The sequence below is a fragment of the Salmo trutta genome, unplaced genomic scaffold (assembly GCF_901001165.1).
Source record: "Salmo trutta unplaced genomic scaffold, fSalTru1.1, whole genome shotgun sequence".
Taxonomy (NCBI): domain Eukaryota; kingdom Metazoa; phylum Chordata; class Actinopteri; order Salmoniformes; family Salmonidae; genus Salmo; species Salmo trutta.
In genome coordinates, this window is record NW_021823115.1 from 949,782 (window position 1) to 967,643 (window position 17,862).

Here is a 17,862-nt window from a genome sequence, read left to right on the forward strand (position 1 = left end):
GTGTTGATCCATCTGATTGGAGAGACTACAGAAAGACAGGGAGGGTGTTGATCCATCTGGAGAGACTACAGAAAGACAGGGAGGGTGTTGATCCATCTGATTGGAGAGACTAGGGAGGGTGTTGATCCATCTGATTGGAGAGACTACAGAAAGACAGGGAGGGTGTTGATCCATCTGATTGGACTACAGAAAGATAGGGAGGGTGTTGATCCATCTGATTGGAGAGACTAGGGAAAGACAGGGAGGGTGTTGATCCATCTGATTGGACTACAGAAAGATAGGGAGGGTGTTGATCCATCTGGAGAGACTACAGAAAGACAGGGAGGGTGTTGATCCATCTGGAGAGATTACAGAAAGACAGGGAGGGTGTTGATCCATCTGGAGAGACTACAGAAAGACAGGGAGGGTGTTGATCCATCTGATTGGAAAGACTACAGAAAGACAGGGAGGGTGTTGATCCATCTGATTGGACTACAGAAAGACAGGGATGGTGTTGATCCATCTGATTGGAGAGACTACAGAAAGACAGGGAGGGTGTTGATCCATCTGGAGAGACTACAGAAAGATAGGGAGGGTGTTGATCCATCTGATTGGAGAGACTAGGGAGGGTGTTGATCCATCTGATTGGAGAGACTACAGAAAGACAGGGAGGGTGTTGATCCATCTGATTGGAGAGACTAGGGAAAGACAGGGAGGGTGTTGATCCATCTGATTGGACTACAGAAAGATAGGGAGGGTGTTGATCCATCTGATTGGACTACAGAAAGACAGGGAGGGTGTTGATCCATCTGATTGGACTACAGAAAGACAGGGAGGGTGTTGATCCATCTGATTGGACTACAGAAAGATAGGGAGGGTGTTGATCCATCTGATTGGAGAGACTAGGGAAAGACAGGGAGGGTGTTGATCCATCTGATTGGAGGGACTACAGAAAGACAGGGAGGGTGTTGATCCATCTGATTGGAGAGACTACAGAAAGACAGGGAGGGTGTTGATCCATCTGATTGGACTACAGAAAGATAGGGAGGGTGTTAATCCATCTGATTGGTTTAAGAGACGTCTGGATGCTGTGTGTAACAGGATGTTGTGGCCATATACACAGATGGTTCAAAAGATCCAAGGACAGGAAGTACTGGGTCAGCGTTTTATAGAGCAGGAATATGAGGTGAAAGTCAGGAAACATATTACAGATCATCTGGCTGTATATATAGCAGAGCTGATGGCCATACTGTTGGCCTTGCAGTGGGGGGAGGAAGTCAGGACACAGCCAGTAGATGAAGACCTTACATGTGATAGGAAAGCATCCAACAGGAAGATGTGAATATTGCCAGGAAACAGAGACAGTGGAGCGTCTTGATACAGTGTGGACATTATTGGAGGGAAAGAGAGGAAGAGATCAAGTATGAGGGAGAATGGCAGGGGGGGGGTGTACAGGAAATTAGTGTAAAGAGTATTTTGAGTTGAATGTCATTAGATATAGTCTCAAATAGTTGTTTATTTTGTTAAGAGCAACGGGGCTGGCAGGTAGGATTTAGTTTCTCCCCGTCTCTGGCAACACACTCCAGTACAGTAGGTGGCGGTAATGCACCATAATGTTGGATGCCAAACAGCCGATAAACCCCACTGAAGAAGTTGGCTAAACCCTGATATACGCATGCGCACTCGCTCAGTCTGTGCACAAGAGAAAACTAAATAAACTCAGGACCCTGTCTTTCAAAGATAATTCGTAAAAAATCCAAATAACTTCACAGATCTTCATTATAAAGGGTTAAAACACTGTTTCCCATACTTTGTTCAATGAACCATAAACAATTAATGAACATGCACCTGTGGAAAGGTCGTTAAGACACTAACAGCTTACAGACGGTAGGCAATTAAGGTCACAGTTATGAAAACTTAGGACACTAAAGAGACCTTTCTACTGACTCTGAAAAACACCAAAAGAAAGATGCCCAGGGTCCCTGCTTATCTGCGTGAACGTGCCTTAGGCATGCTGCAAGGAGGCATGAGGACTGCAGATGTGGCCAGGGCAATAAATTGCAATGTCCGTACTGTGAGACGCCTAAGACAGCGCTACAGGGAGACAGGTCGGACAGCTGATCATCCTCGCAGTGGCAGACCACGTGTAACAACACCTGCACAGGATCAATACATCCGAACATTACACATGCGGGACAGGGACAGGATGGCAACAACAACTGCCCGAGTTACACCAGGAACGCACAATCCCTCCATCAGTGCTCAGACTGTCTGCAATAGGCTGAGAGAGGCTGGACTGAGGGCTTGTAGGCCTGTTGTAAGGCAGGTCCTCACCAGACATCACTGGCAACAACGTCACCTATGGGCACAAACCCACCGTCGCTGGACCAGACAGGACTGGCAAAAAGTGCTCTTCACTGACGAGTTGCGGTTTTGTCTCCCCAGGGGTGATGGTCGGATTCGTATTTATCGTCAAAGGAATGAGCGTTACACCGAGGCCTGTACTCTGGAGCGGGATCGATTTGGAGGTAGAGGGTCCGTCACGGTCTGGGGCGGTGTGTCACAGCATCATCGGACTGAGCTTGTTGTCATTGCAGGCAATCTCAACGCTGTGCGTTACAGGGAAGACATCCTCCTCCCTCATGTGGTACCCTTCCTGCAGGCTCATCTTGACATAACCCTCCAGCATGACAATGCCACCAGCCATACTGCTCGTTCTGTGCGTGATTTCCTGCAAGACAGGAATGTCAGTGTTCTGCCATGGCCAGCGAAGAGCCCGGATCCCAATCCCAACATGTCTGGGACCTGTTGGATCAGAGTGTGAGGGCTGGGGCCATTCCCCCCAGAAATGTCCGGGAACTTGCAGGTGCCTTGGTGGAAGAGTAGGGTAACATCTCACAGCAAGAACTGGCAAATCCGGTGCAGTCCATAAGGAGGAGATGCACTGCAGTACTTAATGCAGCTGGTGGCCACACCAAATACTGACTGTTACTTTTGATTTTGACCCCTCCTTTGTTCAGGGACACATTATTCCATTTCTGTTAGTCACATTTAGTTTATGTCTCAGTTGTTAAATCTTGTTATGTTCATACAAATATTTACACATGTTAAGTTTGCTGAAAATAAACTTTTTTATTTGTTTGCTGAGTTTTAGTTGTATTGATGATGAGGTTTTTAATTTGTTTGCTGAGTTTTAGTTGTATTGATGATGAGGTTTTTAATTTGTTTGCTGAGTTTTAGTTGTATTGATGATGAGGTTTTTTATGGTTTTAAATGAGTACTAAAGACTGGCACCCATAACCAGTGAAATGTCTTTAAGATTGTACATTAATTTAGCGCAGCTACACTCTCTTTGTACATTAATTTAGCGTAGCTACACTCTCTTTGTACATTAATTTAGCGCAGCTACACTCTCTTTGTACATTAATTTAGCGCAGCTACACTCTCTTTGATTGAATCGAGCAAATATAAATGTTTTTTACGCCTCTTTGTGGTCACCATGTGAAGCTGCTGGCGCCAAGACTGGGAGCCGCGGTCACATGACAGCAGCATCCGTTCTGGAGAAGGGGGAACGAATTTACCTACTAAAGTAATATGTTTGTGGCTCGTAGCATTGCAGCAGATCACAAAGATCTAATCCACGATGTTTCCTACGATTTTCACGGCCGGAGAATGGCAACTTGTTCAAGTGACCAAAGTGTCAAGGTAAAAAAAACAACAACTAGTGAGCTAAGCTAGCTAGCTAGTAGCATGTTAGCTTGCTAGCTAACGCTTTACCTTATTGATTTTGAACTAAACAGTTAATTCAGCAAACAAATTAACTGCAACTATAGCTAGTTTACTTGATTACTATTACCCACTTTTAGAGAAGTAATTCACTGACAATATTTGCCGTTTTAAAACAGGTAAGCTAGCTAACGTTAACTAAGCTAGCCAGCTAAGCCATGCAGCTAGCTTGCTATGCTAGCTAGGATGTAAACAAAACGCCCAGACTTGTAACCACAGCTTGTTTTAGTGAACTATTGTCAATGTTCTGCATCCTTCAGGTTTGGGACAAGAGTGAAAGTGGGGAGTGGCACTGCACTGCCAGCTGGAAGGCAAGTCTGTTGTATTTCTTACATGCCAAAATTTAAAAGTGTGTTTTTTTTTTTTAAGTATTTGCTTTGAATTGTAGCTAGCTACAAGACCTAGCTGTAGCTACCTCTTCTCCCTTTTTTTGAAAGGTCTTTTTTTTTGCTTATTCAATTGTGAAATGGTCTGTAGATTGAAGGTTTTGTTATTTGCAGACACACAGCGGGTCAGTATGGCGGGTGACATGGGCCCACCCTGAGTTTGGACAGGTGCTGGCCTCTTGCTCCTTTGACCGAACAGCCGCTGTGTGGGAGGAGATAGTTGGGGAGTCTAACGACAAACAGAGGGGGCAAAGCCACTGGGTAAGACTCCCGGACATTCAGCTACTAGCCTCGTCCCACATATATTTGTATCGTCCTTACCGATCTTGTACCAGGCTATAATCCAGCCACTTCTGTCAGGTGATACTTTACCCAAGTTAATGGGTCAAAGAGACATGTGTCCTTAGGTGTGCAGTATCCGGTAACAAATGTGTCATTCTGTTTTAGATAAAGAGGACGACTCTGGTGGACAGCAGGACGTCGGTGACGGACGTGAAGTTTGCTCCTAAACACATGGGTCTGATGCTGACCACGTGCTCGGCGGACGGGGTTGTGAGGATCTACGAGGCTCCGGATGTGATGAACCTCAGCCAGTGGTCCCTGCAGCATGAGATCTCCTGTAAACTCAGCTGCTCCTGTATCTCCTGGAATCCCTCCAGGTCAGCTCCGCTGAGTCTGTAGATGTAGGCCCAATTCACTCCAGGTGAACCTCAGCCAGTGGTCCCTGCAGCACGAGATCTCCTGTAAACTCAATGTCCAATGAACTGAAATGTGACTTCTGCTTTGATGAACCAATGTCTTTTACATTTTAGTCATTTAGCAGACGCTCTTATCCAGAGCGACTTACAGTAGTGAATGCATACATTTCATGCTTTTTTTTTTTCTCTTCTCCGTACTGGTCCCCCGTGGAAATCGAACCCACAACCCTGGCGTAAGCAAACACCATGCTCTACCAACTGAGCCACAGGGAAGGCAATGGCAGTGTTGCTGATTGTACACGGCACACGCTGTAACACCCCTGTGTCACCTTCTCTATAGCATTGGGTATTCAACTCTTACCTGACCAGGTCCGGAGCCTGCTGCTTATCTGTTCTACCCGATAATGAATTGCACGTACCTGGTGTCCCCGGTCTAAATTAGAGTGGAAATAATGCAGTGACGCTGGCTTCGAGCTTCCAGAGTTGAGCTTGAGGGCTTTAGAGTTTCTCGAGATGTTACTTGAGTTGTTCCACTGCTGTGAAAATGCATTTGGAGCTCTCCTTCAGCTGTAGATACTAAAGGGCTATTGTATTGATGCCTAGTTTAATAACTGTATCCTTCAGCTGTAGATACTAAAGGACTATTGTATTGATGCCTATTAACATGTTACCTAGTTTAATAACTGTATCATTGTCTCCTTAGCTCTCGCGCCCACCCTCCCATGATAGCAGTGGGAAGTGATGCCTAGTTTAATAACTGTCTATTTATCATTGTCTCCTTAGCTCTCGCGCCCACCCTCCCATGATAGCAGTGGGAAGTGATGACAGCAACGTGATGTACGGTGGGAAGGTTCAGATCTACGAGTACAATGAAAACACTAGGTCAGTCCTATTACCTGGCTATTACATTATTAGTACAATGAAAACACTAGATCAGTCCTATTACCTGGCTATTACATTATTAGTACAATGAAAACACTAGATCAGTCCTATTACCTGGCTATTACATTATTAGTACAATGAAAACACTAGGTGGGTCCTATTACCTGGCTATTACATTATACAGGTGGAGCAGATGGTTACATGAACCCCCAGGTCCCCTGGGAGAAATAAAGCTATTCTATTGTATTATGTCGTAGTTGATGTACGTTCTAGTATTATTAAATTCTAGACATTTAGTTCACTTTACCAACATCACATCGTCACGTTGTCAGAGATTCCTCTACTTTTTAAGAGGGAAATTCTCTGTCGTCTTTGATCAGGAAATATGCGAAAGCAGAGACATTGATGACCGTGACTGATGCAGTGCACGACATAGCCTTCTCCCCGAACCTGGGGCGGTCCTTCCATGTGCTCGCCATAGCAACCAAAGACGTTCGGATCTTTAAGTTGGTTCCTTTACGGTGAGTGTATAAATGATTGATTTAAAAAAAAAAAAAAAAAAATGTTTTTTACTTTTTACTAATGTTTTCTGACTTATAGGAGTACATATTGAGTTTTCTAATAGATATTAGCTGTATATATATTTTTTTAAACTTGCTGTATTGTCTAAGTAATATCAAATCAAATCAAATTTATTTATATAGCCCTTCGTACATCAGCTGAAATCTCAAAGTGCTGTACAGAAACCCAGCCTAAAACCCCAAACGGCAAGCAATGCATGTGAAAGAAGCACGGTGGCTGGGAAAAACTCCCTAGGAAAAACTCCTGAGAAAGGCCAAAAACCTAGGAAGAAACCTAGAGAGGAACCAGGCTATGAGGGGTGGCCAGTCCTCTTCTGGCTGTGCCGGGTGGATATTATAACAGAACATGGTCAAGATGTTAAAATGTTCGTAAATGACCAGCATGGTCAAATAATAATAATCATAGTAATTGTCGAGGGTGCAACAAGCACGTCCGGTGAACAGGTCAGGGTTCCGTAGCCGCAGGCAGAACAGTTGAAACTGGAGCAGCAGCATGGCCAGGTGGACTGGGGACAGCAAGGAGTCATCATGCCAGGTAGTCCTGAGGCATGGTCCTAGGGCTCAGGTCCTCCGAGAGAAAGAGAGAAAGAGAGAATTAGAGAGAGCATATTTACATTCACACAGGACACCGGATAAGACAAGAGAATACTCCAGATGTAACAGACTGACCCTAGCCCCCCGACACATAAACTACTGCAGCATAAATACTGGAGGCTGAGACAGGAGGGATCAGAAGACACTGTGGCCCCATCCGATGATACCCCCGGACAGGGCCAAACAGGCAGGATATAACCCCACCCACTTTGCCAAAGCACAGCCCCCACACCACTAGAGGGATATCTACAACCACCAACTTACCGTCCGAAGACAAGGCCGAGTATAGCCCACAAAGATCTCCGCCACGGCACAACCCAAGGGGGGGGCGCCAACCCAGACAGGAAGACCACGTCAGTGGCTCAACCTACTCAAGTGACGCACCCCTCCCATGGACGGCATGGAAGAACACCAGTAAGTCAGTGACTCAGCCCCTGTAAAAGGGTTAGAGGCAGAGAATCCCAGTGGGAAGAGGGGAACCGACAAGGCAGAGACAGCAAGGGCGGTTCGTTGCTCCAGCCTTTCCGTTCACCTTCACACTCCTGGGCCAGACTACACTTAATCATAGGACCTACTGAAGAGATAAGTCTTCAGTAAAGACTTAAAGGTTGAGACTGAGTCTGCGTCTCTCACATGGGTAGGCAGACCATTCCATAAAAATGGAGCTCTATAGGAGAAAGCCCTACCTCCAGCCGTTTGCTTAGAAATTCTAGGGACAATTAGGAGGCCTGCGTCTTGTGACCGTAGCGTATGTGTAGGTATGTACGGCAGGACCAATAGATAATAGATCACAGCCCATTCTGAGCTTGTACCGTCTCCGCATATTATACTGACCTGTTCTGCATATCTCTCTCTCTCTCTCTTGTCTGACAGTAAGGAGAGCAGCTCAACGGGCCCTACTAAATTTGAGGTTCAGATCGTCGCCCAGTTTGACAACCACAACTCCCAGGTGTGGAGAGTCTCCTGGAACATCACCAGCACCTTGCTGGCCTCCTCAGGAGACGACGGCTGTGTTCGACTCTGGAAAGGTGATATATCTAGTATAGACTGAAAAGGCTCTGGGAAGGTGATATATCTAGTATAGACTGAAAAGGCTGTATCCCACTATGGGAAGGTGATATATCTAGTATAGACTGAAAAGGCTGTATCCCACTATGGAAAGGTGATATATCTAGTATAGACTGAAAAGGCTCTGGGAAGGTGATATATCTAGTATAGACTGAAAAAGCTGTGTCCCTCTCAGGGATCTTAGATCTACTATGGAGAAATCGCTCCATCATTTCCTGGTTGCTAAAAATTTTAAAAGTTTGATTAATTTCTGTTTGTGACAAAAGCAACTATAGTGTAATAATTGTACCATCTAAATCACTGTGAAATATTGTCCATAACCATATTGTATTTTTAGCTGTTTGAAGCTGGTGTACAAAAGTAAAAGACACAAAAACCAAATTCAAGACCGGGTAGCATAGAAAATAACAGATCTATAACTTATATTTCTATGTGTATTTGGTCAGGTCGCCCAAAAAGTTACATATTGCAGCTTAAAGCACAACATCATCGCACAAAATGGATGACGTAGTGCACAAAAAACAGAATGGATGACATAGTGCACAAAAAACAGAATGGATGACGTAGTGCACAAAATGGATGACATGGTGCACAAGAAACAGAATGGATGACATTGTGCACAAAAACAGAATGGATGACGTAGTGCACAAAAAAACAGAATGGATGACGTAGTGCACAAATACAGAATGGATGACGTAGTGCACAAATACAGGGACTTGTTTCAGCCTTTTCAAAACTTCAAGCTAAAATGTTAGAAACGTTTGAGAGGGCATCTTTTAAATGGCTGAACTAGTTGTATTATGTCATTCTACGCTGCAGCAGTGACCACTAGAGTTGGCCAGGCAGCACCAACAGGTTTGGGACCAGGATAAAACTCTATCCAGCCATTTTAAAGCCAGTGGTTTAGCTGAAATGAAACAGAAGTGGCCATCTACTCTGTGAACTGTGTAAAATTCCCCGCACATTTACACTGTCTCATTGGTTCCCATCTTCTGGTCCCCAGCCATTTACACTGTCTCATTGGTTCCCATCTTCTGGTCCCCGCACATTTACACTGTCTCATTGGTTGCCATCTTCTGGTCCCCAGCCATTTACACTGTCTCATTGGTTCCCATCTTCTGGTCCCCAGCCAACTATATGGACAACTGGAAGTGTACAGGCATCCTGAAGGGAGACGGAAGTCCTGTCAACGGGTCGTCAGGACAACCCGGTGCCATGAATACCATGGTGGGGTCGACTGTCCAGACCTCCCAGAATGCACTGAACGGCTCTGCTGCAGGAAGGTAGGAGGCCGTGCCTGCTGTCGGCCGGGCCAGAGCTGGCGACTGACTGCTTTGCTCTCTCTGGGCCTGACTGACCCTGCAGCGCTGACCCCCCTTCCCTGGGTCTGACTGATCACATCTGGCCCTGTGTGTTGCACTCATGCAAAGAGCTTGGCTTGTGGCCAGACCCAGCAGGCCAGACCCAGCGGGCCAGACCCAGCGGGCCAGACCCAGCATGTAGGCCTGTTGCTCCCTGTGGTAGACCTGTGTGCTCGTCATAAAAGGAGTGTTTGGGAGGGGCTTTTTTGCTACCGTTTTTAATGTTAGTTCAACAGCAGACTGATGTTTTGATTGTACAATAATTGTTGGTGATTATTTGTTGACACAATTTTATGTTGCTGGAACATGAAAGTTATTTTGAAGAATATTGTTTTTTTTACATTTTAGATGAGTTAAAATTACAGATGTATCTGTCGTCCTCACATAATGCCACAGAATTTGTCATATTTTCAATACATTTACATACCAGGGCCAAACCTATAGGTTTGCTAAATTGAATAATTTACTCTTTTGATTTCATCTTATAATAGCATGTATAGAATGTGTGGAGGGCATATTGATAAATAATAAATTGTCATCTTTTCAATACGTTTTTTATTTTTAATTTTTTTTACCAAAAAAGTTGCCAAAATCTTTGCATGGTGGAGGAATGTCTGGAATATAATCTGGTAATAATCCCTATTAACCTGCTGGTAATCTGCAATTAATCTGAACGAAATAATGACTGAAGGCTGGTAAACATGCTACAGCTTTAATAACACACACGGTTAATATTACTGAGTTTATATTCAATATTCCACCTGGTACTGTACATCAATATTCAGTTATATTATACTCTCCTAGTACTGTACATCAATATTCAGTTATATTATACTCTCCTAGTACTGTACATCAATATTCAGTTATATTATACTCTCTCTCCTAGTACTGTACACCAATATTCAGTTACATTATACTCTCTCTCCTAGTACTGTACACCAATATTCAGTTACATTATACTCTCTCTCCTAGTACTGTACACCAATATTCAGTTATATTATACTCTCCTAGTACTGTACACCAATATTCAGTTATATTATACTTTCCTAGTACTGTACACCAATATTCAGTTATATTATACTCTCCTAGTACTGTACACCAATATTCAGTTATATTATACTCTCCTAGTACTGTACACCAATATTCAGTTATATTATACTCTCCTAGTACTGTACACCAATATTCAGTTACATTATACTCTCCTAGTACTGTACACCAATATTCAGTTATATTATACTCTCCTAGTACTGTACACCAATATTCAGTTATATTATACTCTCTCTCCTAGTACTGTACACCAATATTCAGTTATATTATACTCTCCTAGTACTGTACACCAATATTCAGTTACATTATACTCTCTCTCCTAGTACTGTACACCAATATTCAGTTATATTATACTCTCCTAGTACTGTACACCAATATTCAGTTATATTATACTCTCCTAGTACTGTACACCAATATTCAGTTATATTATACTCTCCTAGTACTGTACACCAATATTCAGTTACATTATACTCTCTCTCCTAGTACTGTACACCAATATTCAGTTATATTATACTCTCCTAGTACTGTACACCAATATTCAGTTATATTATACTCTCTCTCCTAGTACTGTACACCAATATTCAGTTATATTCTACTCTCCTAGTACTGTACACCAATATTCAGTTATATTATACTCTCTCTCCTAGTACTGTACACCAATATTCAGTTATATTATACTCTCTCTCCTAGTACTGTACACCAATATTCAGTTATATTATACTCTCCTAGTACTGTACACCAATATTCAGTTACATTATACTCTCCTAGTACTGTACACCAATATTCAGTTATATTATACTCTCTCTCCTAGTACTGTACACCAATATTCAGTTATATTATACTCTCCTAGTACTGTACACCAATATTCAGTTATATTATACTCTCCTAGTACTGTACACCAATATTCAGTTACATTATACTCTCTCCTAGTACTGTACACCAATATTCAGTTATATTCTACTCTCCTAGTACTGTACACCAATATTCAGTTATATTATACTCTCCTAGTACTGTACACCAATATTCAGTTATATTATACTCTCTCTCCTAGTACTGTACACCAATATTCAGTTATATTATACTCTCCTAGTACTGTACACCAATATTCAGTTATATTATACTCTCTCTCCTAGTACTGTACACAATATTCAGTTATATTATACTCTCCTAGTACTGTACACCAATATTCAGTTATATTATACTCTCCTAGTACTGTACACCAATATTCAGTTATATTATACTCTCTCTCCTAGTACTGTACACCAATATTCAGTTATATTATACTCTCTCTCCTAGTACTGTACACCAATATTCAGTTATATTATACTCTCCTAGTACTGTATATTGGTTCATAAGAAAAGCCAAATGATCCCTCCCTTGAGGTGACTATTCTGTGTTAATTAAAATCCCCTCCGTTCTGAAAAGCCTCTGCTAACCTGTTGCATTGTGTATGGTGTTATCGTTCTCTGGTTTTTAATGACAAACGATTTCTCTGTACTCTTGTCAATCTTGATAAATGCATCGTAATTGTGATTTGTTCATGACTGTGTGTATGTACAATTTCATTCAATCTAATTTTTTAATTAAATAGTTTGCTTGCATATTATTATTATTATTATTATTATTATTATTGTCCCATTTCAATAAGGACTCATCCCTGTGTGGTCTATTGGACGTGAAGGATGCTGCTTGTTGCATGGACACAGGAACGGCCAGAGGATCCCCTTTAGCCCTCGCCTGCGGAGCCCGACTGGCCCCAGAAGACACTCCACCAGTCTGCATGCTGTTAATCTAAAGCCCGTTTGACTGGCGAGCACCCTGGTGACCGTGCACGGACCAGGACGCCACTGCTTCAGAAATACTGGCTTCTAATTAGGTGTTGCTTTATTTTTAGGTCAAATTTTATTTGTATTTGTCACATGTACCCGAATACAGCAGTAGACTTCTGTCTGTTCTGCTGAATACAGCAGGTGTAGTAGACCTTACCACATAGACTTCTGTCTGTTCTGCTGAATACAGCAGGTGTAGTAGACCTTACCACATAGACTTCTGTCTGTTCTGCTGAATACAGCAGGTGTAGTAGACCTTACCACATAGACTTCTGTCTGTTCTGCTGAATACAGCAGGTGTAGTAGACCTTACCACATAGACTTCTGTCTGTTCTGCTGAATACAGCAGGTGTAGACCTTACCACATTGTCTTCTGTCTGTTCTGCTGAATACAGCAGGTGTAGACCTTACCACATAGACTTCTGTCTGTTCTGCTGAATACAGCAGGTGTAGTAGACCTTACCACATAGTCTTCTGTCTGTTCTGCTGAATACAGCAGGTGTAGTAGACCTTACCACATAGTCTTCTGTCTGTTCTGCTGAATACAGCAGGTGTAGTAGACCTTACCACATAGACTTCTGTCTGTTATGCTGAATACAGTGTCTTCATGTTTTTTATTTATTTATTTAATTTCACCTTTATTTAACCAGGTAGGCTAGTTGAGAACAAGTCCTTTATTTAACCAGGTAGGCTAGTAGAGAACAAGTCCTTTATTTAACCAGGTCGGCTATTTGAGAACAAGTCCTTTATTTAACCAGGTAGGCCAGTTGAGAACAAGTCCTTTATTTAACCAGGTAGGCTAGTTGAGAACAAGTCCTTTATTTAACCAGGTAGGCTAGTTGAGAACAAGTCCTTTATTTAACCAGGCAGACCAGTTGAGAAAAAGTTCTCATTTGCAACTGCGACCTGGCCAAGATAAAGCAAAGCAGTTGGACAACATACAACAACACAGAGTTATACATGGAGTAAAACAAACATACAGTAGAAAAGTATGTCTATATACAATGTGAGCAAATGAGGTGAGATAAGGGAGGTAAAGGCAATTAAATGCCATGGTGGCGAAGTGATAACAATTTAGCAGATTAACACTGGAGTGATAGATGAGCAGATGATGATGTGTAAGTAGAAATACTGGGGTGCAAAAGAGCAAGGAAAGTAAATAAAAACAATATGGGGATGAGGTAGGTAGATTGGGTGGGCTATTTACAGATGGACTATGTACAGCTGCAGCGATCGGTTAGCTGCTCAGATAGCTGATGTTTAAAGTTAGATGTTTAAAGCCTGTTCACGTCCCTTTCCCTATTTACAGATGGACTATGTACAGCTGCAGCGATCGGTTAGCTGCTCAGATAGCTGATGTTTAAAGTTAGATGTTTAAAGCCTGTTCACGTCCCTTTTTCCTATTTTAATTCACTTCTCCTTTCTCTGTTTTTGTTTATTTCTTTGTATCCCATTGTTGTCTTGTTTCCTGTCTGTTCCCTGTTCCTGTCTGTGGTTTCAGGTATTTCTTCCCCCCTCTGGATGCCCCCAGGGCAGGGTCCAGGTACGGCCACCTGCTGCCCCCCCCTTCTCTGATAGAGCACTCTGATGCCCAGTCCAGCGCCCCCTGGTTCCCCCACAGCCAGCTGCCCCAGTCCCCCCTGGCCATCCATGGCCAGCCCCCCCAATCCCCTCTGTCCCTGCACAGACTGTACTCACACTCTAGAGCCCTCAACACCCTGCCTGAACACGACTGACCCTCCAGAGCCCTCAACACCCTGCCTGAACACGGCTGATCCTCTAGAGCCCTGAACACCCTGCCTGAACACGGCTGATCCTCTAGAGCCCTGAACACCCTGCCTGAACACGGCTGACCCTCTAGAGCCCTCAACACCCTGCCTGAACACGGCTGACCCTCTAGAGCCCTCAACACCCTGCCTGAACACGGCTGACTCTCTAGAGCCCTCAACACCCTGCCTGAACACCCTGCCTGAACATGGCTGACTCTCCAGAGCCCTCAACACCCTGCCTGAACACAGCTGACCCTCCAGAGCCCTCGACACCCTGCCTGAACACAGCTGACCCTCTAGAGCCCTCAACACCCAGCCTGAACACGGCTGACCCTCTAGAGCCCTCAACACCCTGCCTGAACACGGCTGATCCTCCAGAGCCCTCAACACCCTGCCTGAACACGGCTGACCCTCTAGAGCCCTCAACACCCTGCCTGAACACGGCTGATCCTCTAGAGCCCTCAACACCCAGCCTGAACACCCTGCCTGAACACGGCTGATCCTCTAGAGCCCTCAACACCCTGCCTGAACACGGCTGATCCTCCAGAGCCCTGAACACCCTGCCTGAACACGGCTGACCCTCTAGAGCCCTCAACACCCTGCCTGAACACGGCTGACCCTCTAGAGCCCTCAACACCCTGCCTGAACACGGCTGATCCTCCAGAGCCCTCAACACCCTGCCTGAACACGGCTGACCCTCTAGAGCCCTCAACACCCTGCCTGAACACGGCTGATCCTCTAGAGCCCTCAACACCCAGCCTGAACACCCTGCCTGAACACGGCTGATCCTCTAGAGCCCTCAACACCCTGCCTGAACACGGCTGATCCTCCAGAGCCCTGAACACCCTGCCTGAACACGGCTGACCCTCTAGAGCCCTCAACACCCTGCCTGAACACGGCTGACCCTCTAGAGCCCTCAACACCCTGCCTGAACACGGCTGATCCTCTAGAGCCCTCAACACCCTGCCTGAACACGGCTGACCCTCTAGAGCCCTCAACACCCTTCCTGAACACGGCTGACTGGGTTGGTACTCTGCTTCTTAGTGACTAATCAAAAGAAGACCATCCCCTCTCCCAGAACAGTTTGGTTGGTGCATAAAACCAGGTGAATCTTGATAAGCAAAAATGTTGTGAGTTCTTAGACATTTTGTTTACGATAGCGCCTCCATACTATAAACAGCCCTAGTGCTGACTGACAATTCTCATCCCTGGCAATCTGCCTCCCTGGGAGTCAGCTCCCCTGGCAGTCTGCCCCCCCTGTCAGTCGGCCCCCCTGTCAGTCGGCCCCCCTGTCAGTCGGCCCCCCTGGCAGTCGGCCCCCCTGGCAGTCTGCCCCCCCTGGCAGTCTGCCCCCCCTGGCAGTCTGCCCCCCCTGGCAGTCTGCCCCCCCGGCAGTCTGCCCCCCCTGTCAGTCTGCCCCCCCTGTCAGTCGGCCCCCCTGGCAGTCGGCCCCCCCTGGCAGTCGGCCCCCCTGGCAGTCGGCCCCCACCCTGGCAGTCGCCCCCCCTGGCAGTCTGCCCCCCCGGCAGTCGCCCCCCCTGGCAGTCGCCCCCCCCTGGCAGTCTGCCCCCCCTGGCAGTCTGCCCCCCCTGGCAGTCTGCCCCCCCCGGCAGTCGCCCCCCCCCGGCAGTCTGCCCCCCCGGCAGTCGGCCCCCCCGGCAGTCGGCCCCCCGGCAGTCTGCCTCCCCGGCAGTCTGCCCCCCCGGCAGTCTGCCTCCCTGGCAGTCGGCCCCCCTGGCAGTCGGCCCCCCCGGCAGTCTGCCTCCCTGGCAGTCGGCCCCCTTGACAGTCGGCCCCCTTGACAGTCGGCCCCCTTGACAGTCGGCCCCCCCGGCAGTCTGCCCAGATGTAGTCACCCAGAGTTGTGAGTGATGATTCCCCAGATATATTTGATCTCTGTTTTTAATTCATTATAAACCAACATTCTGGTTTACTCTGGTGCCTGCGGTTCAAACTCACATCACTGTATTGGAATGTGTCGTTATAAGACCGCGGCCCTGTGTGAGTTATTCCTGTGTGAGTTATTCCTGTGTGAGTTATTCCTGTGTGAGTTATTCCTGTGTGTGTTATTCCTGTTTGAGTTATTCCTGTTTGAGTTATTCCTGTGTGAGTTATTCCCGAGTGAGTTATTCCCGTGTGAGTTATTCCCGTGTGAGTTATTCCCGTGTGAGTTATTCCTGAGTGAGTTACCTGAGTGAGTTATTCCTGAGTGAGTTATTCCTGAGTGAGTTATTCCTGTGTGTGAGTTATTCCTGTGTGTGAGTTATTCCTGTGTGTGAGTTATTCCTGTGTGTGTGAGTTATTCCTGTGTGTGTGAGTTATTCCTGTGTGTGTGAGTTATTCCTGTGTGTGTGAGTTATTCCTGTGTGTGTGAGTTATTCCTGTGTGTGTGAGTTATTCCTGTGTGTGTGTGTTATTCCTGTGTGAGTTATTCCTGTGTGTGTGTGTTATTCCTGCGTGAGTTATTCCTGTGTGAGTTATTCCTGTGTGAGTTATTCCTGTGTGTGTGAGTTATTCCTGTGTGTGTGAGTTATTCCTGTGTGTGTGAGTTATTCCTGTGTGTGTGAGTTATTCCTGTGTTTGTGAATTATTCCTGTGTTTGTGAATTATTCCTGTGTGTGTGAGTTATTCCTGTGAGTTATTCCTGTGTGAGTTATTCCTGTGTGAGTTATTCCTGTGTGAGTTATTCCTGTGTGAGTTATTCCTGTGTGAGTTATTCCTGTGTGTGAGTTATTCCTGTGTGTGAGTTATTCCTGTGTGTGAGTTATTCCTGTGTGTGAGAGTTATTCCTGTGTGTGAGAGTTATTCCCGTGTGTGTGAGTTATTCCCGTGTGTGTGTGTTATTCCCGTGTGTGTGAGTTAGTCCCGTGTGTGTGAGTTAGTCCCGTGTGTGTGAGTTAGTCCCGTGTGTGTGAGTTAGTCCCGTGTGTGTGAGTTAGTCCCGTGTGTGAGTTATTCCCGTGTGTGTGAGTTATTCCTGTGTGTGTGAGTTATTCCTGTGTGTGTGTGTGAGTTATTCCTGTGTGTGTGTGTGAGTTATTCCTGTGTGTGTGTGTGAGTTATTCCTGTGTGTGTGTGTGAGTTATTCCTGTGTGTGTGTGTTATTCCTGTGTGTGTGTGTTATTCCTGTGTGTGTGTTATTCCTGTGTGTGTGTGTTATTCCTGTGTGTGTGAGTTATTCCTGTGTGAGTTATTCCTGTGTGTGTGTTATTCCTGTGTGTGTGTTATTCCTGTGTGTGTGTTATTCCTGTGTGTGTGTTATTCCTGTGTGTGTTATTCCTGTGTGTGTGAGTTATTCCTGTGTGTGTGAGTTATTCCTGTGTGTGTGTGTTATTCCTGTGTGAGTTACTCCTGTGCGAGTTATTCCTGTGTGTTATTCCTGAGTGAGTTATTCCTGTGTGTGTTATTCCTGTGTGTGTTATTCCTGTGTGTGTGTGTGTTATTCCTGTGTGTGTGAGTTATTCCTGTGTGTGTGAGTTATTCCTGTGTGTGTGAGTTATTCCTGTGTGTGTGAGTTATTCCTGTGTGTGTGAGTTATTCCTGTGTGTGTGAGTTATTCCTGTGTGTGTGAGTTATTCCCGTGTGAGTTATTCCCGTGTGAGTTATTCCCGTGTGAGTTATTCCCGTGTGAGTTATTCCCGTGTGAGTTATTCCCGTGTGAGTTATTCCCGGGTGTGTTATTCCCGTGTGAGTTATTCCTGTGTGTGAGTTATTCCTGTGTGTGTGTGTTATTCCTGTGTGAGTTATTCCTGTGTGAGTTATTCCTGTGTGTGTTATTCCTGAGTGTGTGTGTGTTATTCCTGTGTGTGTGTTATTCCTGTGTGTGTGTTATTCCTGTGTGTGTGTGTTATTCCTGTGTGAGTTATTCCTGTGTGTGTTATT

The 17,862-nt window shown here is 45.2% G+C and overlaps 1 protein-coding gene across 3 annotated transcripts; it reads left to right on the plus strand.

The window, feature by feature from the left end:
• Positions 1-3,513: 3,513 nt before the first annotated feature.
• On the plus strand, positions 3,514-15,169 carry LOC115188993 (nucleoporin SEH1). Of its 3 annotated transcripts, none has more exons than XM_029747802.1 (9): positions 3,514-3,684; positions 4,026-4,076; positions 4,266-4,412; positions 4,599-4,810; positions 5,633-5,731; positions 6,112-6,252; positions 7,780-7,934; positions 9,062-9,257; positions 13,713-15,169. In XM_029747802.1, exons 1-9 carry the CDS (start codon positions 3,574-3,576, stop codon positions 13,945-13,947), a joined length of 1,347 nt encoding a protein of 448 aa, XP_029603662.1. In that variant the 5' UTR covers positions 3,514-3,573; the 3' UTR covers positions 13,948-15,169. The 3 variants fall into 3 exon arrangements, with proteins under 3 accessions (XP_029603662.1, XP_029603663.1, XP_029603664.1); XM_029747803.1 differs by having other exon boundaries at positions 3,515-3,684; positions 9,104-9,257; positions 13,713-15,158; XM_029747804.1 differs by lacking the exon at positions 13,713-15,169 and adding an exon at positions 12,031-12,367 and having other exon boundaries at positions 3,515-3,684.
• Positions 15,170-17,862: the final 2,693 nt, after the last annotated feature.